At 44.1% G+C, this 26,198-nt stretch overlaps 2 protein-coding genes across 7 annotated transcripts in view; one reads left to right on the top strand and one right to left on the bottom strand.

The window, feature by feature from the left end:
* The window catches only part of SPTB (spectrin beta, erythrocytic), a 225,100-nt gene that overhangs the window by 139,138 nt on the left and 59,764 nt on the right, over nucleotides 1-26,198 (top strand). The window lies entirely within an intron of this gene.
* The window catches only part of PLEKHG3 (pleckstrin homology and RhoGEF domain containing G3), a 67,534-nt gene that overhangs the window by 15,425 nt on the left and 25,911 nt on the right, over nucleotides 1-26,198 (bottom strand). For 3 of the 6 annotated variants that reach the window (XM_063288983.1, XM_063288985.1, XM_063288986.1), the window contains exons 1-8: nucleotides 10,757-10,856; nucleotides 9,748-10,115; nucleotides 9,005-9,105; nucleotides 7,345-7,414; nucleotides 6,804-6,850; nucleotides 4,955-5,105; nucleotides 3,443-3,574; nucleotides 861-1,043 (exon numbers count right to left, since the gene is read on the bottom strand). In XM_063288983.1, coding sequence (XP_063145053.1) covers nucleotides 861-1,043; nucleotides 3,443-3,574; nucleotides 4,955-5,105; nucleotides 6,804-6,850; nucleotides 7,345-7,414; nucleotides 9,005-9,105; nucleotides 9,748-10,115; nucleotides 10,757-10,841 — 1,137 coding nt within the window. In that variant the 5' untranslated portion in view covers nucleotides 10,842-10,856. Of the gene's footprint in view, nucleotides 1-860; nucleotides 1,044-3,442; nucleotides 3,575-4,954; nucleotides 5,106-6,803; nucleotides 6,851-7,344; nucleotides 7,415-7,597; nucleotides 7,635-9,004; nucleotides 9,106-9,747; nucleotides 10,116-10,756; nucleotides 10,857-11,187; nucleotides 11,268-26,198 lie in introns of those variants that run through there. The other 3 variants (XM_063288984.1, XM_063288987.1, XM_063288988.1) reach the window with 3 other exon arrangements.

The following is a 26,198-nucleotide window of genomic DNA, read 5'->3' as shown; positions in this document are numbered from 1 at the left end:
AGGAGTACAAGGGGAGAGAAGCTCCCGCCCAGTGAATAACTCGTTGAAGTGACACTAAGGCCATCTTCCTTTCATTGAGCCAAAACAGTGCATGACCAGGTTTGCATTGCAATGTTTGTACAAATTTTTAAAAAGCTCTTGCGGTCTGTTCTGTGCCTTTGGAATGGGATGGAACCGTTAGTGAAGAAAAAGAAAGGAAAGTCCTTTGGATCAAAAGAGAGTTTGCACTATGACTGGGAATAGTCTCTGCACTGCATTCAGGTAGTCTGTGTAGTACTGAAGCTAATACATAAGCCAAGAACATCCAAACGAGTGGGAAGGGGGCTCTTTTTTGGCTAGGAGGAAATAACAATTAAATGGGCCTAGTTAAATATGTTATTAAGATCAGTCTGGAACAGCTACTACCTTTTAGCTTTGCCTTCCCCATCATTAATGCAAATTAAACTAGAGAGAGACAAATACATATCATTTTTCCAAGGACAACAAATCTGTAAGAAGTTCCCTTCAAGCAAGTATGAGTTTTGAAAAGCCTCCTTTTTGCCTCTGGCTTTCTAGATGGGGAAAGGGTTGCATGTGATGGAAAAGGCAGCTTTGGAGAGAGGAAATAGAAAATCCAGGCAGACATGTTTGTCCTGGGGGCCTCTACAGGTGATTATAAACACAGGTCAACTTCAGCTGTTGGGAAGAAAAGTTTAGTCAAAGAAGAATGTCAGCTTTTTCATCTGTTCTTGCCTCTACTCTCTCCTCTTGATGGCCAAGATATCAAATTCCCAATCCCATTTTAAAAAACAGAAGAAACGAATAGTAGGCAAACACCTATTTCTTATACAATAGAGAAGCATAGAGAGTGCCCCACTTACTGGAATGTGGCTTTTGTATATGTAGTGATCACCTCGTTTCTTTGTTATCAACAAGATTCTGTCCAAAAGGAAGAATGTTCTCTCGTTCTTGACACGATGTACGCGGAATGTGCCTTCTAGGACTAGCTCACCGTAAGTTGTCAGGTCTGGGCCCTTCCAGTTAATAAGTAATGACTGGATTTCCTACAAGGTCAAGGGAAAGATTAGTGTTTTCATATCTTAGCCCCCCCCCTACATGCTGATTTTCCAGACGTACTGGGAAGCGTGGCCGGAGGAAAACAAGATCCAATACAACTGGAGGACAGCAGGCTGGAAAAGCCTGTCAGTCTATCATGAGCCATTTCAAGGAATTCAGAGAAAATATTTAGGTGTTTTTTAATAAATTGCTTGAACCTTATAGCAATCTGATACATTAAAAAAAAATTACAGGGACAATATATCTCTTCAGTACTTGGGGAATATATGGTCCAAAATGTATACAATAGTTTTCTTTGGCAAACATTTATATTATTCCAATCTGCCATACAGCCCAAAGAATGATGCAAAGACCCAGCTTTCTGCAAAAGGCTCTCATGCTGGGAAAGGTGGAAGGAAAGAGAATAGTGAGGTTGATGGTCTCAGTTACAGAGGCAATGAGTGCCCTGGGAGATTTGAAAGACCAGGCTAGGGAGGCCCACTCCTTGTTTATGCACTGTACAAAACCATGACTAGCCAAAGACAGAGATGAAAACCTAACATTACCTCACACATGGGCTAGCAGAATTTTAATGAGTGGCAAAATTTAAATCCAGCGGAGTTATGATATTTATTATTATATTTCCCAGCAGACTGCACTCTGACATTAATGCTATGGATGGGTGGAGTTCTCACTAGGATGTCTGCAACTATCTGCGTATTCTGAGTAGAGCTTGGAGTACTGAGATGTGCAGAAGGGAAATTCAGGATGCAAATATGGAAAGAGAAAGGAAGTGTGAGAAAAGGGAGACTGCACCTGATCTCCCAGGGCAGAGGTTTTCAGAAAGCTGCAGAAAACTGGAAAAAAAAACCCTGGAACCTCTTATCAAGAGGCAAAGCTCTAGTGATAGAAAAGTGGCTGCATTTGAGTGACTTTTTTTTTTGCCATTTGTCTCTCACGGAACCCTGTCAAGTTCTCGCAGAACTCTAGGGCTCCATGGGACACAGGTTGTTCCGTGCTATTCAGAGGCTTTTTGCTGGGTTTGAATTTGTATTCATTTTCGGTACCAGAGTCAGTCCTAGAACTTGCTAAGCATCAAAGTGCAGCTGAGACATACCAAGAAAGCTTCCCTCATCTTCGTGTAAGGGCTCTTGTCCACATCAGGAACCAAACCAATGGGTCTGCGATCCAATGTAAGATAATAAGCACTGGGGTGGTATCATCTTTACTTACTTTCTTTGCTTAGACCTTTAGGGCATGTATTGTTATGTTTCTAAAGAGCAAAAAATAGATGAACACAACTCAGAGAGCTAAGTTTCGTAAGAGAACCCTTTCTATGTCTTTAGCAGCTGAGTCAAAAAGACAACTGTCAACAGATCCATCTTTTATCAAGGCTTTGAAAATTCCTTCTGCGGCGACAATTGAAAACGATGGAAGTCCTGTTCTCTTTTAGTTTTAACCCCAGAAGGGAAAAGCAGGAAGCTGGATATGCATGGTTATAAAATTAAGGGGGACTCTACACCCTCTGAAATTAAATGGCATACCATTTAATATTCCTATCTATACCCTGTGAAATTAAGATTGGCATTCACATAAGAGAGTGGCATTCACAGCAGGGTAAGTCCTTTGCACACCTCTAGAAGTTTGGGAGGGACAATGCAACACAATGAAAATATTCCCTAAATGGGCACAGAAGTTCTGTGCTTAGAACAGCAAAACACTAAAAACCGTTTTACCACAAAGTGGCAGGATTGAAATATTAAATAGTGAAGCGCAAAAAAATCCCAGAATATGCATATTTAACCATTTGGCAAAAGATTTCAGGTGGACTGGAAAAGTATTACAAATTAAACAAAATAAGAGAATATAATGAGCAATTTTTCTATTAAAAAAAAAGCAAAAAGATTCTTCCCAGAAACAATTCCTGACTTTAAAAAAATGGAGAAAAGATAGCAAACAGACAGCTGCCTGTGTTTTCTCCAAGTCAGGTTCGTTCTACAATACTGTTCATGCTCTTTTAAATCACTTGAGTTTCTTTTTTTAAATAATGTTTATTGAAGAAGTTTTTAACAGAATTAAAAACAGTACAAATTTTGAATTAAAGAAGAAAAGTAATGAGAAAGTGAGAAAGAAATATAGAAAAAAAAGGAAAGGAAAGATTCTAAAGAAGTGGCTTCTGATCTTCTTGACCGCAGTTACACATTTATATTTTACCCTCTCTCGCTAAGGTTACATCATATTATGAACATTTGAGTTTCTTTAGAACAGTGTGAGGTGCTTTTACCTGAGTTTTCAGAGAGCTGAACATACTTGGCCCTACCACACTGATATCACTACAGCACAGCTGTTTATATCTACGTTTGAGAATAAAAACAGATCATGCCCAGGATAGCTTTTTTCTAATTACCTGCAGCCGCACAGCATGCTCATGCTTCCGCTTCATGTCATTGATGTACCAAGCCACACAGGTCATGGTGGCAATTGCTTCTTCCACCACTTCATAGCCATCTCCTTCTCTGTCAAAGTGCTTTGCTATCTCCTAGGAGAAAACCATACCAAAAAAGATTAGCCGGGAGCGTTACGGCTTTCCATGAAGAACTTTGAATAAATCCTGATTAATTTTCTGGAAAGCAAATCAACCCTGGTGATCAATGGGGTAAAAGATGTTACAGCCAGATTGCCTTCACATCTGGAAAACTGGTAAGGAATTCTTACCTTCAAATGAACATGCACACCTACCATTCTAAATAGGTTCGCCTAAGTTTGATTCCAATGAGAAACCAATCCTTCTTTATGTTCTTTATACAATCAAATCTGCCCTACTTTTAACACCTCAAGGTGATATATAAGAATTAAAATAAAATAAAATAGGATACAATAATCACAAACCAATGGAAAGAATACTACAGATCCACCATTAGCATCAAAAGCTCTTTGGTACCAGATAGTCTTGACTGCTTTGCATAAGGCAAACAGGTGGATGCAAGGTATTTTATAATAATACAGGCTGCCACCAAGAAGGTACTCCTCCGAGCTCCATGCTTTTCATCTTGCATGGGGTGGGAAGCCTCAAAATCCTTCTCAAGGTGAACTCACAAGGCCAGAGGAAAGAGAAATGACCATGCAGAGCTTTATAGATTAAGACCACAGATTAATTTCATTTACATACCATTCAAAAGAGACAATAGAAAAGACAAAAGACCAGAACATCTCCTCACCAGCAACCCAGATATGCAAAGATTAACACTAGGATTAACACCAGATGAACAGTCAAACAGCACAATATAAACCCTAATCAAGGAACTATTAACTCAGTCAATCAACCAAGCAGCAAACAGCCCAATCAAGGAACTCCTAAGGAGAGAACAACACCTCCACCAACACAAAGTGGACAAACCACAGTATATAAACAGAAAGCAAGGCCCACTCCCTTTTTGCACTGAAGATGTTGCCTAGTCTGGCAATGAAAGGTCTGCAAGAAAACAACAAGACTCAGAGAGCACCAAGGACTCTACAGATTAAGGCCAGCATCTTGAATTGAGTCCAGAAAGCTCCTGGTAACCAGAAATGTCATCAGAAGATTGGTGTTACACAACTAAACCTAACCCTGTAAGTAGCTGGCCAAGTGTGGTTTGGACCAGCTGCAGCTTCCAAGTCATTTTCAAGCCTCATGTAAAGCATGTTCCAGAATTCCAACCAAATGGTAATGAGGGTGTGAATCACAGTTCTCTGTATAATAGAAATTAATTCTACATGTCCTCATGTGTGTACCATGTCAACAAAGACATCTGTACAGGTTGCTGTTGCTGTTTTAGGAAAAATAAGGTTGCATTTCACAATCTTTAAAAAAAAGTCAAAACAGATTCCAAAGCTACAGAGTCAGATAACATAAGTAACCTGTTGTGAAAATCTGTATTACCTGTAGGAGCAGGTGATATTTGAGAACGCGCTGGACAGGCTTGAGAAGGTAGGAGCCAAGGGGCAAGGAGTGCCGGATTTGCTCCTGTCTCTCACGGAAGAATTTGGCCAACTGTTTGTTCCTCATGCATTCGGTCAGAGCTGCCACGGAGCTGGAAAGTTAAAGCCAGGACACAATGAATGGCATCCAAGGAGACAATTGCCTACATTCTCTCAAGGATGCAGCGACGGATCTGCTCAAAGTCCCTAGCAAAGGACTGCAATAAAGGGGCTAAAACAATGAGCCAAAAGATGGCCAGTGGCAGTCAAATTGCGCCCTGTTGCTGCCCCCTTAACGCCTCCTTATCTTGAATGTGTATTTTCCCAAGACCGGGCAGCTGCCACTCCAACCCAGAAAAAGGCACAGCTTCTTGAATCAACAACGGCACATCCCTACAAGCTTACAAAATCAACCATCCCTGCAAAGCTCTACAGAAAGGATCTTGAACCACTTCTGGCCTGGTCTACAAATTATTAACAAGTCCCTGTACATTTCCAGCACTGCGTAAGTATTAGCCTTGGGGCGATCTTTTGCAACTGAGCAAAATTAACTTCCAGCTCAGCTGCTGCTCAAGAGAAAATGCAGCAAAGACAGTATTGCAGTATTTCCACTAGTGCTGCAGAGTTGGCAGCTTCCTATTGGGGGAACTCCTACCTCAACCTGGCTCTGCATCAGAGCACCTGGGTACTCTTTTCCTGTTCTTTCCAGTAGAGTTGGAAATGGTGCTGCTGTTTCCACACTGAGTGGCTGTTTTCCCCCTTGCCACAAAACGAACGTGGTAGGTCAGGGATGAGGATTGGCTGTAGGATGGAGTGCCACATTTTGCACTCCCCCACTGATCAGTCCAAATATGTGCTGGACAATTTACAAGGTTTCTCAGCAGCGAGATACTTGTGCAGTGATACAAGTGTGATTCTGGGTATTTGTGGGCAAGGAGTGGCTATGTGGCTATGTGGAAATGCTAAATATATCAGAAGCTGAAGGATGAGGCCCACGGTTCCCAAACTGTGCACCACAGTGCCCTAGGATGCCCCAGCAAATTTGCAGGTGCACTGCAGAATATTTTAAATTTTCCAAGGAAGGACAGCAATACTTGACATCTGTCGAGCATCGCACAAACTACTAGCCTAGAATCACGGTGTTTCCCTTGAGAATTTGAAGTATCTCATCCTGCGTGAGTTTGCTGTTTCTGCTAAGCCATGGTGCAAGTTTGGGATCTGTGGGGTGCCATGAAAAAATTACTGAGAAAGTAAGGGCACTGCGAACCAAGAAAGTTGGGGAACCTCTGAATGATGGAAGAGATGAAAAAAGCTGAAGAGGATTTTCAGAATAGGAGGGGGGTTTGTTATTTGCCCAGTTCTTTTCCTCTTCACATGACCAAAAGCAGCATAATTTATACAGTCCTCACTTAGCCAGGCTCTGGGTACCATCATGTATCTTGCCCAAAGGTGTGGGTGTCTTCTCTAACCCAATTGCCCATGATCTTGAGAACCTAAGTAAAACAGCTGAAATTACTTAGTTTTAATTTATCTAGAGGAACATCCTGATGCCTGTTGGCATCGCATTGCTGACCCACAAAACAGGCTGGAAAATTGAGCTCTAAGTGCACGATTTGAGACATTTTGTCACCAAATATGAATTAAATATATACATGCACAATATACTTTTGCCTGATATACAGACTATTTTTAGCAAGTCACCCAGAAGGATCTTACGAGTATATGAAAAAAAGATTCAGTTAATAGGCAGAATGAGCAGTCCTTGCCCTCATGAAGTCACACCTCCTTTTTGCATTGCAAGGGACACTCACTTTGGATAGTTATTGCAGTACTGAGTATAGATGTTAAAGTCTTGGCTCTGTTGGGAAAAGAGAGGAAAGATCAGTAAGATATGCTCAGTTCATCCCATTCCCTGATGTCAATCATTCAGCAAAAGCCTCTGCCAGATATCCAGCATAGATGCAAACACCAGCCTCACTGGCTACACTTTTGGGGTTAACCCCTGTTCTCTTTGAATTTTTTTCAGCCCCCAGGCTGCAACTCATCCTCTTGATCACCAGCAGAGCAGAATGTTTGGTGATTTTAAGGAAGGCTTTTAAGAATGAGAAAGGGGATCCATCTCTTCCTGTTTCTTAGCCAAAAATCATGTTCCTAAAATGGAGCCATGATGCCACCTCTTCCCACTGGCATAATGCCAGGCTGCTTCAGGGCTTGTGGACTGTCCATTTCTGCTTTAATGGAAGCAACGCAGTTAAGGGTGGCAAAGCATTCACTCAGAGAAGGGCTTGCTGAACCACCCAACTATAAACTGTCAGAGATAAGCATAATGCAACATCAGTTCTATCTCCTTACCCTGTACACAAAACACTGTGCCACAGCAACAGGGTCATTGTGGCAGCTATCCAGGTCCTGCAGTAGTTCACTGTACAGAAATTGAAAGAGAATAAATAATTATCAGCCAGCTCAAGATAAAAAATGTGCATATTATAGAAACTGAAAGCACATGTTTTCATGCTGGAGACAAACTTCAAAACAACCTTTAATTCACTCCAGTTTCAGAATTAAATGCAGAACAACATGCAAAGGATTTGGGCCCAGTACCCACCTGCACAGGGAAAGACTGTCCACCACTGTCAAAGGAACTAAAAACACAAGGCAGGTGTTATATAGAAAGAGGGGACACACTGGCTAAACAACCACCTGGTTCTCCTGTCTTACTCAACAGCCACCTGTATAGTCATGTTTGTTAACACTAATGACTTCAGGATCCCAAACTGAGAATACTGTATTTCCCCAATGTACTAAGTGTCTCACAGACACAAAGTGATGAGGTAATTTCTACCCCAAGGGACTTACAAGTTTAAGAAGATAAGACACAGGAGAGGAAGTAGATTTGCAAAGTTGGCAAGGAACTGAACCAAAAACACCCAGTAGCAAATTGGACTTAACCTGCTCTTGCTCCTTCTGCTCCTTATAGCTTACTCACACAAAGAGGACTGTTACTTCTCTGCTCCAGGAGTTTCAAGCCAATCATGACAGGAGGATGCTGTTTGCTGCTAAACCACTCTCTTAACCATAGTAAGACTGTTAGGTCCATATCAGAGGCCTGGTTCACACATAATACCAAGCCATAACAGGCCTTGTTTTCAGTTTCACCATTATATGCAAAGCAGACCACTATGGCTTATTCAACAAACCATGGCTACAAAAATTCTGTTGTAGCATTATATACAAACCAAACCAATGTTTTGAAGACAGATTCCTGGGGGCAGGGGTAGGGGTGAAATATCTAGCTTGGCTTTTATTTCCAATAAGCTAAGGTAAAAGGGGGCATCATCTCTCTTTTGCATGGATTTATCAGATTGATACTGTGTGTACTCTCCAACCTTTTACCCAGGATCCATTTAATATCACAACAGTCGAATTACCCAAAAATCTTAAGGTTGTGATAAGGATATATGGGAGAAGGCAGTCTTTCAGGTAATCTGATCCCAAGACATTTAAGGCTTTTAAAGTTAATTCATATTGGGAATATCTTTTTAAAAATCATAACAAAACAACTTATAGCTATGTGGACAAAGAAAAATTAGGGAAGGGACAACAAATAAGTACATTTCTTGTAGGACTAGGACTTAGACATACTGACAGGCCTAGGCCTCTCCATGCTCATTATCAAACACTGGGCTTAGGGCACCCTTGTGTTTCTTGGTTAGCCAAAAGGGGAAGCCATTTTCCTTCCTTAGTCCTTGCTTTTTTAAGTCTGGTGGAAGTGAGGAAAATAAGTTGGTGGCAGCAAGTACTAGCTGAAGGCAATAACTGTTGCATCACTCCAGGCTGTCTTAGTTGGGTGGGTTGAAGTGGTGGTACAGAGCTTTACAGGGATAATTTAGAGAAAGCTTCTTCTTGCCATACTTTATTTTTTAGAGAGGACTGAACCTGTATAGGGGAATTGTGTAAAGTGAGCTACAACTGAAATGACAGTGAAGCTCTAAGGACCATGTGTTATACTCACCTGTTCAGCTCGTAGATGTCTTCAATGTTCCCAAAGAGTGCGCTGACTTGTTCTGGCCGCAACAACAGCTCCTGAGTGTCTATGATCTTCCCCAAGTAATTCTGCCAAGTCACATTATGCCATAAGCATAACCATGTAGCCAGTAAACAAGAAAACAGGGCAGACCAGCACGAGTTCTAACCAACAAAATGTGGGAGTTGTGGGGATGGTACCTTACTCAATGCCCTGAGGAGACATCCTATCTTCCATTGGCCATAGCTCCCACTGGACACTCTTTGGTGCTTGCACCCTACCCAAACAATATCCACCAAGAAGCCATTTCTTTTTTACATAGCATCCCCAGCCAATCAGCACCAAAATCACTGGGACTTCAGCCAGTCATGCGGATTCCCTGACCCACAATACATCACTTTCACATAATCTGACATGACAGGCAAAAGTTCTTCCATGAATCTGTGTGGGAAAATGGCCAACACACTCCTGTGTAGAAAAGGGGCAGTGAAATTCCTGGCTGAGAGGAAGGCATAATGGCACTACCCAGAAACACAGTGAGAGCCCCTTTGAAATGAAAGCTGCTTGAAAGTCTACAGCTCTTCCCAGCTTCCAGTCTAGACCACCAGGGTCCCCCTGGGATAGAGGAAGGCTTCAAGGGGCAAAACTGGATGATGGGAGGACCTTATGACATATACAGAATAGCAGTGAAGGGATGTATTCAGCCTGACAGGCATGTCAGTCGCACCAACCTCTATGATGCTTCGTAAGTCCTGCACATACATGCGTTCCGATTCCACAATCTCCAAGACAACACGCTCCAAATAGCTTAGTTTGGAATGAGAGGCAGCAGAAGAAAGGGAAGGGCTCCTCAGGCCTCTCCAGGGCCCTGAGGAGGCATTGTTGTTGGCATTGTTCAGCACTTCAGTCTTCAGAAGGGGAGAAGCATCCACAGGTGTTTGCGCCATGTTATTCCAGTCATCCAAAACATGGGAAGCATTGATTAAAGTTGCAGGCAACTGCCTCATTGAATATTCTGAGACATTCATGTTTGAAGCAGTAGTGATTGGGACTCTCTCATCTCTGCCAGGATATGGAATAACCAAGAACCTGGAGTTTTCTGAGGGAAGAGAAAGCTTATTTAAAAACGATGTAATGTTCATCTGGATTGTTCAAGGTGCCACAGATATATAACTAGGGAGCCAAACATGAGACATTTTCATTTTCTTGCAGTCAATGTGCCTTGGTGACCTCTAGGTTGGAGTTCTCCATCTATATTGGAGGCAACATTAAACATCAAGCCAATGGGGAAAAAGGAGGTTGCCTGCTCTTCTGGCTTCCTACACAAGCACAAACCCTAAGTGTGCTTGAAACTTTTATTGCCACATGCATGAGGAATACTAGTTAGTCTGAACTAGCACAAATATTTTATCATGAAATGATCTAGCCTACTGTTAAAGATAGCTGGACATGGAAAGATACATGTACCATTTCTGATGACCTCAAACGATTTATTAAACACTTCCTTTCCTTATCTCCATCTGACCTGGGGGCGGGGGGTAAAATGATACAAATCCATCTGAATAATACTATTAGTATTAAAACGTATTTACCATCACAATCATACATGGCCTTTGCTGGAATGGAAATTATTGAATTGTGTTGGTCTTTGATCCTAAATATCTCACATGAAGCAGTAGTGAGAGACAGGATTGTCAGCATAGTCTCAGAACCCAGAAGGAAGCCATAAGTAAAACCTACTTGGAGCTGTTTCCGGTTCTAATCCCCTTTTAACATTTCCTTCCTCAGCCATGCGCTGGATTACAACTCCCACATCTCCAGGCATTCTGGGAAAAGTTCTTCACCTTAAATGGAACTCAGCATTCCACAACCCAAATACATCTTCTCCACAATACTGGTGCATGTCCTGTCGTGCCTTGTGATCTCCACCAAACCCTAAGGAGTTTAGCAGAAAGACAAACAAGGGGCCACAGGCCTGTGCTGGGTAGGAACCATGTACAATCAGCTGCCATTGCTTCCATCTCTCTCTCTCTCAATCTCTCTCTCCAGTTTCCTTCCCATTTCCATAAGAACGCTTTCTCTGCCTCAAAACCAACATGTCAAAATCCTTCTGGGCCTTTGGTATGGAAACCACCTCTGCTTTCTTAGAGAAAAACCCATCTTGTCCTCACCCGACACTTTAACAATCCCCAGTGGAAGGCTCTCCACAGTATTCATCTCTTTGCAGATCAGCATTGTTCAGCATCTCAGCCAGACACTGCAGATGGTAAATGAGCCATGGAGCAACCAATGAATCCTGAAGAGCCAATGAAGATGTGGCACCTCTTGATGTCACTCCTCCACACCACTCCTCTAGATAAGCACCACACCTCAAAACTGGCACACTATTCCCTACTAAGGACTTTGACCAATGCACACATTTCCTCCTCCTCCCCCTACAGATACAGGAAGGAGAGAAAGAAGCTCAGCTGTTCTGGTCTGAAAATGTCCAGAAATACTATCATGTGTTGCCAAGCCATTTAAATAGCACCTACGCTAATTATGGATTTCTCCCATCTCTCAAGTGGCTTAGGAGCCATGGGGTATATTTGTATGAAGCCATTCATCACAAGTAAAATCCCAAGTGACTCCCCAGGAACTCTTTGAAGATGGTCTTTTTTTCAAAGTCTCCTAAAATTTAATTCTATATTCTCCATGCTTAATTATCTTAATTACTCATTTTGATTTATCCAAAAATAGATGTGCAAATATATCAAATTTTTGCTATTAAATGCCAAAGATATACAGTACAACAAAATCTGTTTCAATCTGTTTATGAAACATCATGAAAGGAAAATGAAACAGATAACAAGAATGATTTTTGGCAGGCTTGAATAAAAAGTACATTCATTACTAGCGACCCAACTGGAAAAGGATGTCTCTCTCTAAAAAGAAGACCATGTTTTCTTGATTTTTTTTGTTTTGTTTAATAAGGGGACTTTGAATTCTCAAAACTTGTTTGATTTCCCATCATTCCACAGTGTGCCAATCTGCACAAGATCTCTTGCCAGCAATGTCCAGTCCTAATCACTGTGTCTGGAAAAGTTCATGCACAGGTCACTGGCAAGGAAAGAATTTCACACCCTTCTAGAAGCAGTTAAGATTCTTGTGTGCATGTCTAAAAAAGGCTTTCCTAACATATTACCCTTTGGATACAACTGGACTGCAACACCCAGAATTCCCAAGACTAATCACAACAAACTTGAAGGACACCAGGTTAGGGAAGGTTGTTTTAGAAAATAAAGAGAAAAATTGGCAAATGTGTTTGCATGCATCTGTGACATGCTGGGGCACTAGCGAAGCGTTCATGGAACTTACTGACATCCAAACTCAATATTGTATGATTTAACCTTTAACCCCAACTTGTCAGCCTAATATGCAGCATGTCCTCTGTCTCAAAAATGAGGGTCTTAGGCAGGTCTGACTCACACTAAAATTTGGGGTTATAACGGTATTCATTAGATCTGATCAGGAGTAACTGGGTCCTTCCTTCCAAAAAACAACAGCAACCAAGGATCTCCTCCTGCTACTTAGAAGAAATGAGCATTCATATACAGTATGCAAGGCATAAATATAACAAGAATGATCCTTACAGTACTGTACAAATTCTAGCCCAATAGTCAGAAACCCTAAAACTTGACGGTGCCGGGAAAAGCAGCAACCGGCCAGGATAGCACAAGCTGAGATGGAGAAAAAGATAAAATGGTGCAGACTCCTGGTGGTAGCAAAGCAAAGAAACTGCTTCTGAACAAGCATGTCAGGGCGTCCCTGTTGAAGTGTTGTTTGCTGAAGAGCAGGGGTAAACTGCCATAAAGCTGGCAGTGAGCTGAGGGAGTGCGTTTGGCTGACTAAGCAGAAACATGCAGCCACTTAATGAGAAAAACAGAATTCAAGGGTCCATCAAAATCTATCATGACTTCCGAAAGCAAAAGGATCCGGTGAGGGGAGCTTTGAGATAAACAGAGCATCAAAAGGTATGTAGGGGAGGAAGGAATTGCCTTTCCTGGATGCTAGGATTTGCTTTTGCCAAGCACTGCCCTTTGAAAGGATAAATTATATTTCCCTCAAATCTCTGTAAAGTCTTCTTCAACATTACCAAAGCAGGCAGGGGTTGCACAATTTCTGCACTTAGCCTTTCAGTAGCATGCAGGTCACCAGATACAAAGTTAGGCAAGTCCAGGATAAAAACTAAATAGAATTTAATTAAATTTCAAGTTTAATTAAAATTAAATAATGTAATAATACCCTATGTATTGCGTAATTTTCCCATTCTGTTACATTAAATATTACAATTCAACAGTAACTTCTAGAGGAGTTCTGGAGGAAGCCCATGGTTTTGATGGGCTGAATTCAGCCCTGGGGCTTCAGGTTGTGCATGTCAGAAACAGGGCGTAGCCAGCTGCAGTACACACTGGTTTAGGGAACAGAACTTCCAGGTGCATTTGAGCTCTAAATTATCTTCTTAAAAAAAATAACCAATTGACCAGATTTTCCCTGGTTGTAGTTTGTTTAGTTATATCAAATATGTAACATGCAACAGCCAAGTTTTCTCTCCCTCTACAATCACATGGGCCAGAAATAGGCTTTCTGTTTTAATTCCAGTTTGCATTCAGTAATAATGCAACTTTTAGAGGATTAGGTAATCAGAATGAATTTCAAAACATAATTCTTTTTACATCAACCAGCACAGCCAGAACATTTCAGGTACAACATCAGAAGAAAAACCACAATTATAGTATTATGTACAGCTCTGGGTATTTCAATTGAAAAAGGACACCTTAAATAAATGGTTTCAAATGGTGGTGTATGTGTAGCATAGGTGGGACTTAAAACTAATCTAGGTGGGATGCAGGGCAGGTTCCTGAAACTTCATTTAAGGCTTTAGAACTTACCATAAATGATATAGTCACTGCATGCCTATGAATAAATGCATGTCATCTTCAGAAAAAGTAGGCTTTTTATTTCTATCATGACTTCAGAGTCTTCCAGAAAACTAAATTCTCAAAACAAAGCAGTCTGACTTTCTACCACACCTTGCCTGTGAACTTTCACTAACATCTGACTCCATAGAAACGATGAGTAGAACGAAACAATAAAAATCATCATCTTGCAAACATTTATTTCACTTTTGGGTTTCACTTTTACCCATGTGATTAAAAAAAACAAAACAGGAGGTAAGCAGCCCATATCTATGGGCCTTTCTCTATCAAGTGATTCTTGGTTCATGGGAATCACATGCTATCTGGAGAAGCTCAAGAACAACTCTGTGAAATGTTTAGATTAGGAGCGGGCACCAGTGTGCCTCTGGGAGTCACCCCCTGCAACCACAAGATGCCTTGTGTGGTTTTATTGATTGGCCACCTAGGAACACTGCAAAACAGAGAGCTGGCCCCCAGCTGTTGGTCATCCTAATTCCACGACACTGAGATCATGCCTACCCAGCCATTGGCCTCACCCCTCTTACTCTCCGCAGCAATTTCACACCACCATGTGAGCACCCCACATCCCATGCTCCATTCTTTTCTTCCGTGGAACTGGTAACATTCTCCCCAGGTGGCCAATAGGAATGTGCTGAAACCGACTGCATCCCACTCTCATTCTTCATTTGCTCTATCTGCTTTTTGTGGGAAGGAAAAAAGGGGAAAATTCAACCAGTCACTATGTAAGAGAAGGAGGGAAGCCCCCTCAGAGCAACTGGGAAGTGTGGAGGAGTGGTGGCAAGGAGCCATGGCTTCTTGGCTACAGGAACAAGTGAGGAAATGTTGGTGGGAGCCCCCACCAATAGGAAACCCCCCATGCGAACACCAGTTCTAGAGGATTAAAAAAAATTGCAGTGTTTCCTCTGGAGCAGGAGCTGAACCACAGAAAATTGGCTTACCTTCCCAAAAACCAGGCAGCACTGCCATGTGGAAGAAGCCCAAGAGACATTCTTAGAAAATAAAGATGGTCAGGGCTGGAAGCCAGTCCTTCACTCTGAAATGCTCTTGGCTGCCCTCATTCCCCACCCAGAAAGATATCTGCCTGATAAGGAAACTGCTGGAGTGTGACAATAAACAAAGCAAGAAAACTGCAGTTATTGCTGTACAGTAATGGAAATTAGACATGATGTAACTCAATGGGAAAAAGGAGGAAACAGAGTATCTTAGGGAGGCTGCAAGCTGGAAGAAGGGGAAAAAAAGTAGGGTTGATTGGGCATGGGTGGATAAGAAAGTGAAAAGGAGTGACTGGGGTGAATGGATCTTGCATGCTAAACATACTATGTAAGAAAGACAAAGTTTCAGGGTTGATCTTGAGCGACCGTGGTTACAATGAATGGACTCATAACCCATGTCTGCACTGCATTTTTGCTGGCTGCACCAGTCTGCCTTCTATAAAATGGGGGTCTGTGACTAGCTGCACCCCAGCCCAGCAGCCATTTTGTGATGGTGTTCCTGGTTGCCTCCTTTGAAGAACCAGCCACTTTTGCTTAAGATGGGAGGCAGGACTTTTTCCTCCCACCCTTAAAAGCTTCTCCTGAATGAGAACTTCTTGAAGCATTCATTTGAAAGTGATCCATGCTTTTTATGTTTAGAAATGTATTCCATATTAAAGGCAGCCAGGAGATTTTGGGCTTGGGCAAGGCTGGGGTTTCCAGGGAATACTCTCCAAATTCTAAATTCATTCTCTGGATTTGTTGTCTCTGCCTGACTTTGAAATGTCTGCAAAGGTAAGCCTTGCATAATTTTGGAATATGCTACGATTCTGGTTATGGATGTCCTAATTGAGGGGGTCACTGGTGGTTGCCAGGGAAACGTTTGCTCTGTTCTGCCCCTTCCCCCTTCCAAAGCATGAATCCAGCACTTCCACTACAGTCCATTCTTTGTACAAACATCTATTAACGGCAAGCTTTCTGTTTTTCAACTGGCTTGTTCCAAGACTAAGAACAAGCAAAAGCTCTTTGCCAGTATGCTGTCTAGCCTCCTAATAAATCTGCATAGCAATACATTGTAAGTCAAGCTGTATTCAGTTGCTCTCTAGCAGTTAAGGTATTGAACTAAGACTGGAAAGACCTCAGCCTGGAAGCTGAGTGGGTGATGTTGGCCCAGTCCTCAATTCTTGGCCTAATTTACTTCACGAAGTTGTTGTAAGAAACATAAGAGAGAGTGCTGCGCACAACATTTGGAACTCCTGAAAAAAAGGCAGGATATAACTCAAACCATTTACTTCCATGTAAAGTGGGCATGAGAAGGCCACCTGGCACTTCAGAATGCTTGAATAGCATTATTTGTCCAACTTTGGGGAGGCCCAAAAGAGTACCAGCAAATCATTAGGTGAGAAAAAAGAGTTGCTGGAATCGCACAGCTTTGTCAGACAGCATTCTGGGCAAAACTCCAACAACACATTTTAAAAACTACAGTGCAGTGGCCTGGCCCAACTCCACTGGCATTAGCGGGGCTTAACCAATAAGGACCAGCATCCCATTGCAGTGTGTATAGGGTTGGACAGGAGGGGCACAGGCATTGTGTTTTGGGCTTCTTAGCCCATTCAAGATACTCTTATCTTAGTGGAGCCTAACAACGTTTTGTTCCTTCTGCAGCTCATGCATTAGATTATGTAGAACTCCAGAGTCTTACCTATTAAACCAAGTTACATATAAATAATGATTCCAGCACATGAACATAGTGGCAGAAATGGCCAGGTTTTCATAGTAGTATACAAATAAAAGTGGCACGATTGGGTAACAGGCAGAAAAAGAACAAATGAGAGGGAATGAAGGCTAATACCAGTGACAGGACAAATACTAACAAGAAGTCAAGGCTCCAGAAGATGAGCTTATCTTTTTTTTTAATAAAGACTGTGTTGGGATATGCCATAACTCTATTTTTTTTTTATACAGAGGATACTTTAAAATGATATGAGTTACACTAAAAAGAAATGAGAGCAATTCAGCGGAGTATTAAAAGTATATCCATGGACTTAGTGCCAATAAGTAATTCTCGATGACAACTTTTCCCCCCCAAGCCGTCCACTGTATCACCAAACATAATACTGAAATTGCTCGCTAAGGTAGCATCTCAGCTACTTGTTAAGGATATCTGGTTTTCCAATTATGCACCTTCCAATTTAAAACTCCACATCAACCAACTGCAGTAATCAGCAGCTATCACTAAATAAACACTTATGAAGGTTCTCCACCATTACCCTCATGAGGAAGATGGACTCAAAATATTTTTACCTTGTGACTCTGTTCTCAAAGCCCTTCAATGCAACAGAAATACATAATAAAAAGGCTTGGTTCCCACGTGGTGCCGGCCCGCAGTTAGGGTCTATGTCACCCGGGGTAAACTTGGATTCCATGCCCCCCCATGGGTTGGTGAGGGAGGTGTTAGCAAGTTTTATTATTCTATTATACATTAAATTCATAAAACATTCAGTATACAAATACTATTTTGTCATTTTGGTGTGCCCCCCCCCCAGCACAGCGCCCAGGGCACATGCCCTGCTTGCCCCCACCCAGTTGCAGCCCTGTGTGGTGCTAAGCTATGAAGTGGTTTGCTGGTAACAGCTTCTATCCATTTTAACTTAAGGCAGGGGTTAGTAACCTTTTCAGGCCTGGGGCACCCTTGTGCCATATCCTGGGTGCCCCTATCCCCAAAGCACCTGAAATTCTGTAATGCAAATTCTTTAATACCTTCTTGTCCTCATTGAGAGGTTTTGCATTATTTATCTCATTATTTTTGTAGCATTTCATCTGCTTTGAATTAAAGTGGGGGTGAGGCTAAGGGTGCCATTTTGGTGATGAAAGGTACCCTGGTGGCCAGAGGTCTCATATTGCCACCTCCTAGGTAAAGGTAAAGGTTTCCCTTGACGTAAAGTCCAGTCGTGTCCGACTCTAGGGGGCGGTGCTCATCTCCGTTTCTAAGCCTTGGAGCCGGCGTTGTCATAGACACTTCCGGGTCATGTGGCCAGCATGACGACTTGGAACGCCGTTACCTTCCCGCCGAAGCGGTACCTATTGATCTACTCACATTTGCATGTTTTCGAACTGCTAGGTGAGCAGGAGCTGGGACGAGCAACGGGAGCTCACCCCGCCGCGCGGTTTTGAACCGCCGACCTTCCGATCGGCAGCTCAGCGGTTTAACCCGCAGCGCCACCGCGTCCCTATGGCAAACCAGGTCACTATGGCCTGTGGACTGAATAAATGTGTCATGATTGCCATTGCGATGTTTGCGACATCGCAACGGCTCGCATGACAATACAGGGATATGGGTCCTGAGCAGATAAGGCAAGGGCAATAGAGAAACACAAAAAGAAGTAAGGGGTTTAAGGAAACTACGTAACGACCGAGTCCGGCAGCCCAGGAAGCAACAATAAAAGGAAACTGACATGAAATTGAATAACAACCGAACAGGCGAGGTTCGGAAGGGCGCGCCCGGGCTTTCGAGGAATTAGGAGCCTGATCGCCCGGCAATGGATCATCACCGCACAGGAAGGCGATCGAGGCGATGCCTGGGGCGCAGGGGGCTGGACGACCTCTCACCTGGCAAGGACGAACTGTTGGGACTCATGGGGCGCACCTGGGATAAGGTGGGGTGGAGCGCTGACCGGCGCGGGCTATTTAAATCCCGTTCCGGCGCGCTCCCCTCACTCTCAGCTTTCTAAGGGCATGCATTCTATTCCCAAATAAAACCAGAACGTAAGTCTACTCTAGCGTCTGTGTTTTTATTGGGTCTCAGGCAGAGCCTGACAAAATGGTTAAATATATCTTAAGTTAGTGTGATGTTCAAATAAGGCCAGAAAAAAGGCTATCACATTAAACCAGGAATCCCTAACATTTGGGAGCCAATGGGCATATTTGTAATTGGAGATGATGATGATGATGATGATGATGATGATAAATTTATATCCTGCCTTTTTTTCAGGAACTCAAAGTGGTGCATGCAACTCTCTCCCCTCCAGGTTTTCTTCTTCACAACCTTGCAAAGTAGGTTGATGTGATGGAATGTGTCTCTGAAGGGGGAGGTAATGCGATGGACTTCAGCAACACTGCTGGTTCTCAGGAAGGAGGGGGCACATTCCAAGGAGGGGAGCAAGATAAGAGAAAACACAGTCCGGAGGGCTGAAACTTGGGAAGACTAAGATTCAGAGTAGCCCCGCCCTAGAGCCTTCCTGGTTATTTCCCCTTAGGTTAGGTAGAGTGGCTTTAGTCTGGAAAGATTCTGTCTAGATGGTGTGAGCAAATAAAGAACTGAAGTTTAGCTGGATTGATTCTGGATTGTCATTCTTGGGCTGGGCCTGATAGTTGACCTGAGAGAAAGAGAGAGACAGGCTCCAAGTTATCCAGTGAGCATCCCTGGCTGGGGGCGGGGTGGGATGGGATGGAATTGAACCTCCCCAGGGTCAGTATAACACTTTATCCTCTGTAACACACCAGATGAGATATGGAAGCTGACTAATGCCAAGGGAAATGACTGGTGCTCCTGAGCACCACATTGTGGAACCATTCATTAAATGAAAGGTGGGCTCTATGATAAAATAGTACAGTACAAAGTAACATTTTACCAGCATCACTTGTTTTATCTCTGGGTTTCTTTTTATCCTTTTCTTTAGAAACCATTCATTCATTGGACTAATAACCTTCCTTTCCTATCAGAACTCAAAGCAACATACATGGCATCTTCCCCTCCCTTCCCTATGACATTCCTACTATAAAGTAGATTGGACTGACAATGATCAGCTCAAAGGCGCCCAGGGAACTTGTGAACTTCTATGGACAAGGGTGGGTATCTGTGTGAGGATATCATTAGGGGAATGACATAGTCATCTATTCAATGACATTATCTCACAATGACATACAGTGAATCCCTGCAATGCCCTACTCTCAATTTCAACACTTTCCTCAAAAATGGTCATTCCTTCCCTACATTTAACATCCTGTTAAACTGAGGTTTCACTGGATCTGATTTGCTCCTCCATTAGTATACGTGAATAACTCTTAATTCTATCTATGGGGTCATTTTAAATATTTCCCCAGTATGAATCAAGAAGTATTCTGGCCAGACCAGAGAAGAAGCAGAGCAGGGCAAAATAATGGCTTTTAGAATTCTTTCTAACCCTTCATACTAGATCCCTTCTAGATCCCTTGCTGGAAAAGATGGAGAAAGGCTTAGAATGGAACAGTAGGCCGCTGCCCACCTGCCTCCCCCATACAGATGCAGGAGTTCCTCCTAGATTTTTTTTTCTTCACAGCACCTCACTAAATCCAGCCCATTTTCAACCTTGGCTTTTCTTTTGCCGGCTTCTTCTTTCACACCAAAAGTGATCCAGTTCTGTTCAGTTTGGGGAAAGTTATCCTGCTGACAGACAGGTAGACAACACATTCCTGAGCCCCTTTACATAATTCCTTTCCATTGGGATGGAAAGAATGAAAAGGCAACCACCACATTCTATTCTCTAATCTGGCTGAGGCCAATTTGCAGAGCTTAGAAAATATGCATCCTTCCCCTCCACCACCCTGAGAGTGCTCTAGCTAAAACAGCTTTGTGTAAAGATCTGAAACAGAAACTGGTCAATTCATTTTTCCAAACCCAAGCCACTGTCACCGTTTGAAATTTCATTTTTAAAAGGAAATTAATCCGTCATGATTTGTCTTGTGGCTCTATTTTACAACAGTTTAAAGACTTTGAAAAACTGTGTGTTGAATGCCTATCGAAGAAATCAAGTCAGCAGCAAAATAGGCATTCTAATAGCCAGAATTTATTACACAGTGATATTATACTAATAAGTACAGTCAGAGCTGCTATTAATGGAGTAAGGTATCTAACTGGCAGCTTTAATTCTATCCTGCATTTTGGGAAACTGAGATGGTGCTCCAAATATCGAAGCACATTTTTGTCAAAAAATGGAAGTTGTATTTGAGAAATCAAGTCTAGAGTTTACAGATGTTAGGGGATTCACAAGAACCATAGCATATGATGCTTGAGCTGCCATCAAGAGGAATAGCAGAATAAAAATAAAATAAATAAAAGCTCCCCATCTCTCTCATCTGGACATCCAAGTCTGGCTGACCCATACCAGAGCACAATGACCACAAAATCATTCCCACACTCATGTCCAAGTATGAGAATTTGCCGGATTATTTTTTGACACTATGATAAAACTAGAACACAATGAAATTTGAATCAAATGGACCCAGAAACAAACTCTTGTTTTAAAGATGCAGAGGGCAAGTGATCAGGTCTACTGAAAGACTCTCTCAGAACCTGAATCAAATCTGAATTAGACTGTTTCTGGACTAGAAAGGATTGCTTACAGCCATGGCTTACACCAAAATTGCTTTAAATGGATTTTCATTTGTTTGAATGAAACATTATCTGAATCAAAAGATTGCTTTAAAGAATCTGTACTGGGTTTTTCTATCCATTCAACAAAATTTGCAAAAATAAAAGTTAGCATTTTCTTTAAGCTCACAAAAAGGTTTAATGAATAAATACACTGAAGAAATACTCTATTTCTTGAAGTCTGAAAAGTGAAGATAATGCAGATAATTAGAATTAAAATAAGCAGTTGAGGCATCCAGCGGAAGCCATGACAAATGTCGTATCATTACATGAATGATGCAAATTATATAATTGGGGTCATTGACACAATGACATCATGACACAAGTGATGTCACTTGTCCCCATGTAGATTCCTATGATCAGCAGTTAAAATCATCACATTTTTGTAGCATTCTCATTTGACCATGGAGAAATTATTGTTATAGAACTTATATTGGTTAGAACAGTTTAGAATTAAGAAAACTAGCATATGAGTAAATTTAAATTATATTATTATTGCTTAAATATATTTAATTCTGTATGATGATTGTGGTATTCTTAGATAGCTTCACTGTAATGTAAGTACACTGATGCAGAGAAAGAAGTTTTATGTTAACAGAACATGGACAAGTGAAATTTGTTCTTGCTTTAGTAATTTCAAAAGTTAGCACTAGCTTTGATTAGTTTTGCTGTTTCAATAATCAATATATATTATTTCACAGAATTAATTTTTGGTATATAGTTATATTACATAATTATTTTTATTTATTATATTTTTAACAAAGTTTCTGAGAATCCAGGTAAAAAGTGTGTTCTCACCTAACCAATCCAATAAGGTGGTCTTTAGTGCCAAGAACAGAACATTTGGAACAAGAAATGTTAATTATTGCTAGTAGGATTCAGTGTCATGATCACCGTTGCGATGCTTGTGACATTGCAACGGCTCGCATGACAATACAAGGAAATGGGTCTCTGGCGGATTAGGCAAAGGCAACTAAGAAACACAAAGAACCAGCAGCAGGTGCGAGGAAACTAAGTAATGACCGAGACCGGCAGACCGGGAAACAAAAGATACAAAGTAGCCAACGGGTAATTGACTAACAACAGGAGAGGCACGCCCGGGCTTTCGAAGAATTAAGAGCCTGATCGCCCGGCAATGGATTGTTACCGCACAGGAAGGCGATCGAGGCGATGCCCGGGGCGCAGGGGGGCTGCACAACCTCTCACCTGGCAGGGACGAAACCGTTGGGACTCGTGGGACGCACCTGGGGTAAGGTGGGGTGGAGCGCTGACCAGCACGGGCTATTTAAATCCCGTTCCGGCGCGCTCCCCTCACTCTCAGCTTTCTAAAGGCATGCATTCTATTCCCAAATAAAACCAGAACCTAAGCCTACTCTAGTGTCTGTGTTTTTATTGGGTCTCAGGCAGAGCCTGACATAAAGCTGAGAGTCACAAAAAACGAACCTCACCAGTCTCCACCAGGAAATTTTTTTCTGCGGGAGAAAACACCGGCGATGATGGAACCGGGGACGGCCATGGAGTCGGCGCTTCACACCAGAGGCGCGAAGGACGCAATGCAAGCGGGGGAGACGACCCGACAACTGCTGGAGTCGGCGCACCCAAGATGGGACACGGGCTCCCTCCCTGCCCACACCGCACCCCAGTTCCAGACCTGGAGCTCCAGCCCGGAGTGGAGAGCCCCGATGGAAGAGGAAGTTGGGGGCCAACAACTCTTCACATGGGACGGCGTAGCGGGACCCCGGCCGGGGACATCCTACACCACCTGGAGACTCCACTACTCCCAAACGCCCAAGCGGGGAGTCGCAGGACTGCCGATCGGGCAGCAACCAGCAGCACCGAGGACGGACAACCCTGTCACCCCCGACAGGATCAGAGCCCTGGAGGCCAAGGTACGAACCCTGGAACACATGCTCCAGTCCATGGCATTGGCGATGAGCAAGCTCACAAGGGCTGCTGCTGCACAGGGGGCAGGGGGGGATCGTGGCACTCTACCCACCCCATCGACAACCCCGAGAGGAAGGGGACAAGCACAGGACTCCTTCTCAGGACCTTGTGGTCCCATTCCGGTGGGGGCCATCCCTAGCCACCCACAGGTGGGGGTCTCGCAAATTGGGGGGTTCGCCAAGGACTTCCCTGTGAAATTTGACAGAGACCCCACGAACCTGTCTTTCTTCATAACGAACGCCACGAACTACATGTCACAATATGGACATTACTTCACAATGGAAGGGGCCAAAATCTCGGCAGTAGTCAGAAAACTCAAAGGGACGGCTGCGGACTGGTACATCCAGATGTCAGAGTCCGGAGCCCCAGCCCTGGCTACCTTCCATACCTTCCTGGCCGCTCTCAAGTGGTACTTCGAAGACCCCCTGGCAAAGGAAAGGGCCAAGAGCACCCTTAAAGGACTGCGCCAAGGACAAAAAGCGGTGGCAGACTATGCCCTCGAATTCAAGGTCCTAGCAGGTAAAATCCTGAAATGGTCTGAGGCCACCTTGATCGACATGTTCAAGGATGGCCTCAACCGTGAGGTGTTGCAATGGGCACTATACAGGGACGATCCAGACTCCCTGCATGAGTGGATCTGCCTTGCCGGGAAGGCTGAGCATGCCCAGCACACCTTCATGCTAGCAACCAAGAAAGACAGAACCCCTCCCAATGGGAAAGGACCAGTCCCACAGTCGGGCTCAACGTGGGATGCAGAGCGACAATGGCGGTTTGCCCGCGGGCAATGCGCCAGGTGTGGGAAGACGGGGCACCGGGCAGCTGAATGCCTCAAAACCAGAACAACGGATCGCCCGCCCAGACCAACGCAGAAGGCACCGCACAAGCCACCTAACCCTCCCAGACGGCTGACAGGAGCGCTAGCAACCCCGGATGAGGAAGAGGAAGCCTACCTCACAGGGGACGTCTTGGACGACCAGGAGCAGCCGGCGGGAAACGCCTTCCACCTGCACTAAGCAGCGCCGCCAGGCAGGTGATAAAGAACGGGCGCGACAACCCCAGGGTGAGTGAAGATTGTCCCATCCTGGCAGGGAAAATCGAACTGACTTACGGCTCCAAAGCCATCGCGGTCGGAGCTCTAGTGGACTCTGGGTGCTCCAGAAATCTGATCCACCCAGACATTGTCGCTGCACTAAAACTGCCCTGCTCCCCCCTCCCAAAACCGCTGATATTTCAGCAACTCGACGGCTCCACAGCGGGGGGGGGGGGGACCGGCCACCCAGGGTACAAGAAAGGTCACCCTGAAAATGGGCACCCACAGGGAGACCATAGACTTCGTGGTCACCCTGGTGGGGAAGCCCATAGTGGTGCTGGGGATCCCCTGGCTAACACGCCACAACCCCTGCATTAATTGGAGGACCCGTTCCATAACATTTGAGGACGGGGTCTACCAAGCACCAACGAAAGAGAAATCCTCCGCTTTGACTGTGGGGAGGGCTGAGATCATCGACCAACGAGCCCACGCCCACCCACCCCCAGAAGGACTGCAGGAGCAATACTCGGACTTTGCCGACGGCTTCGGGGAAGAGGAGGCGGACCAATTACCCCCCCTATTGCAAGACGGACTGTGCAATCGAACTGCTCCCGGACGTTCCATTACCCAAGCCCAAAATCTACCCCATGACCCAGAGGGAATTGGTGGTGCTGTGAGAATTTTTAGACAAGAACCTCTCTAGGGGCTTCATTGAACCGGCAAACTCGCCGGTTGGAGTGCCCGTCCTATTCCGGGAGAAGAAGAACGGCACCCTGAGACTATGCACAGATTACCGTGGATTAAATTCCGCCTCCCTATCAAACAAATATCCCCCCCCCTCGTAAAAGACATGCTGGCACACTTGTCAAAGGGAAGGGTGTTTTCCAAACTCGACCTCCGCGAGGCATACTACCGAATTCGCATCAGGGAGGGGGACGAGTGGAAAACGGTGTTCAACTCTCCCTTGGGCTCCTTCCAGTACAAGGTACTGCCTTTTGGTCTTGCGGGGGCCCCGGGGGTCTTCATGCAACTCATCAACGAGGTGCTGCATGACTATCTATTCAAAGGGGTCCTAGTTTACCTAGACAATGTCCTAATCTACACAAGGACTCAGAGGGAACACGAGAGATTAGTGAGACAAGTTCTCACTAAGCTCCGGAAAGCCAAACTCTATGCTAAGCTCTCCAAGTGCGAATTTCACAAGTCGCGCTTGGACTATTTAGGGTACAGAATCTCAGCCAAGGGCATAGAGATGGACCCTGCGAAGGTTCAGGCGGTTTTGAGCTGGGAGTGCCCACGCACCCAGCGCCAGCTTCAAAGCTTCCTTGGGTTCGCGAACTTCTATAGGTCCTTCGTGAGGGGGTTCGCGGAAATTGCCCTGCCCTTGACCGATTTACTAAAGACCAAAGGCGTCGGGGAGACGCGCAAGGTCAAAAACCCAGGGGCCATGCTTAATTGGACTCCCGACTGTCAAACCGCTTTTGACAGGCTGAAAGCACTGTTCACAGCGGAGCCAATTCTGTCCCACCCTGACCCCGAATGGCCTTTTATTGTGCAGGCTGACGCCTCTGACTTCTCAATTGGGGCTATCCTACTGCAAAAGGATTCCGCTGGAATCCTGAAGCCATGCGCCTATCTCTAGGAAATTTTCAGAGACAGAGAGGCGCTGGCACGTGTGGGAAAAGGAAGCCTTTGCAGTCAAAGCAGCGCTGGAGGCTTGGCGTCACCTTTTGGAAGGGGCAACTTGCCCTTTTGAGGTCTGGACAGACCACCGCAACCTCGAGGCGCTCTGTACACCCCGGCACCTCAGTCCCAAGCAGATATGCTGGGCTCAGTTTTTCAGCCGGTT

Source organism: Candoia aspera, chromosome 1 (genome assembly GCF_035149785.1).
Source record: "Candoia aspera isolate rCanAsp1 chromosome 1, rCanAsp1.hap2, whole genome shotgun sequence".
Classification (NCBI taxonomy): Eukaryota; Metazoa; Chordata; class Lepidosauria; order Squamata; family Boidae; genus Candoia; species Candoia aspera.
Note: the sequence above shows the minus strand (reverse complement) of the source record. Positions and strands in the feature narration are given on the sequence as shown.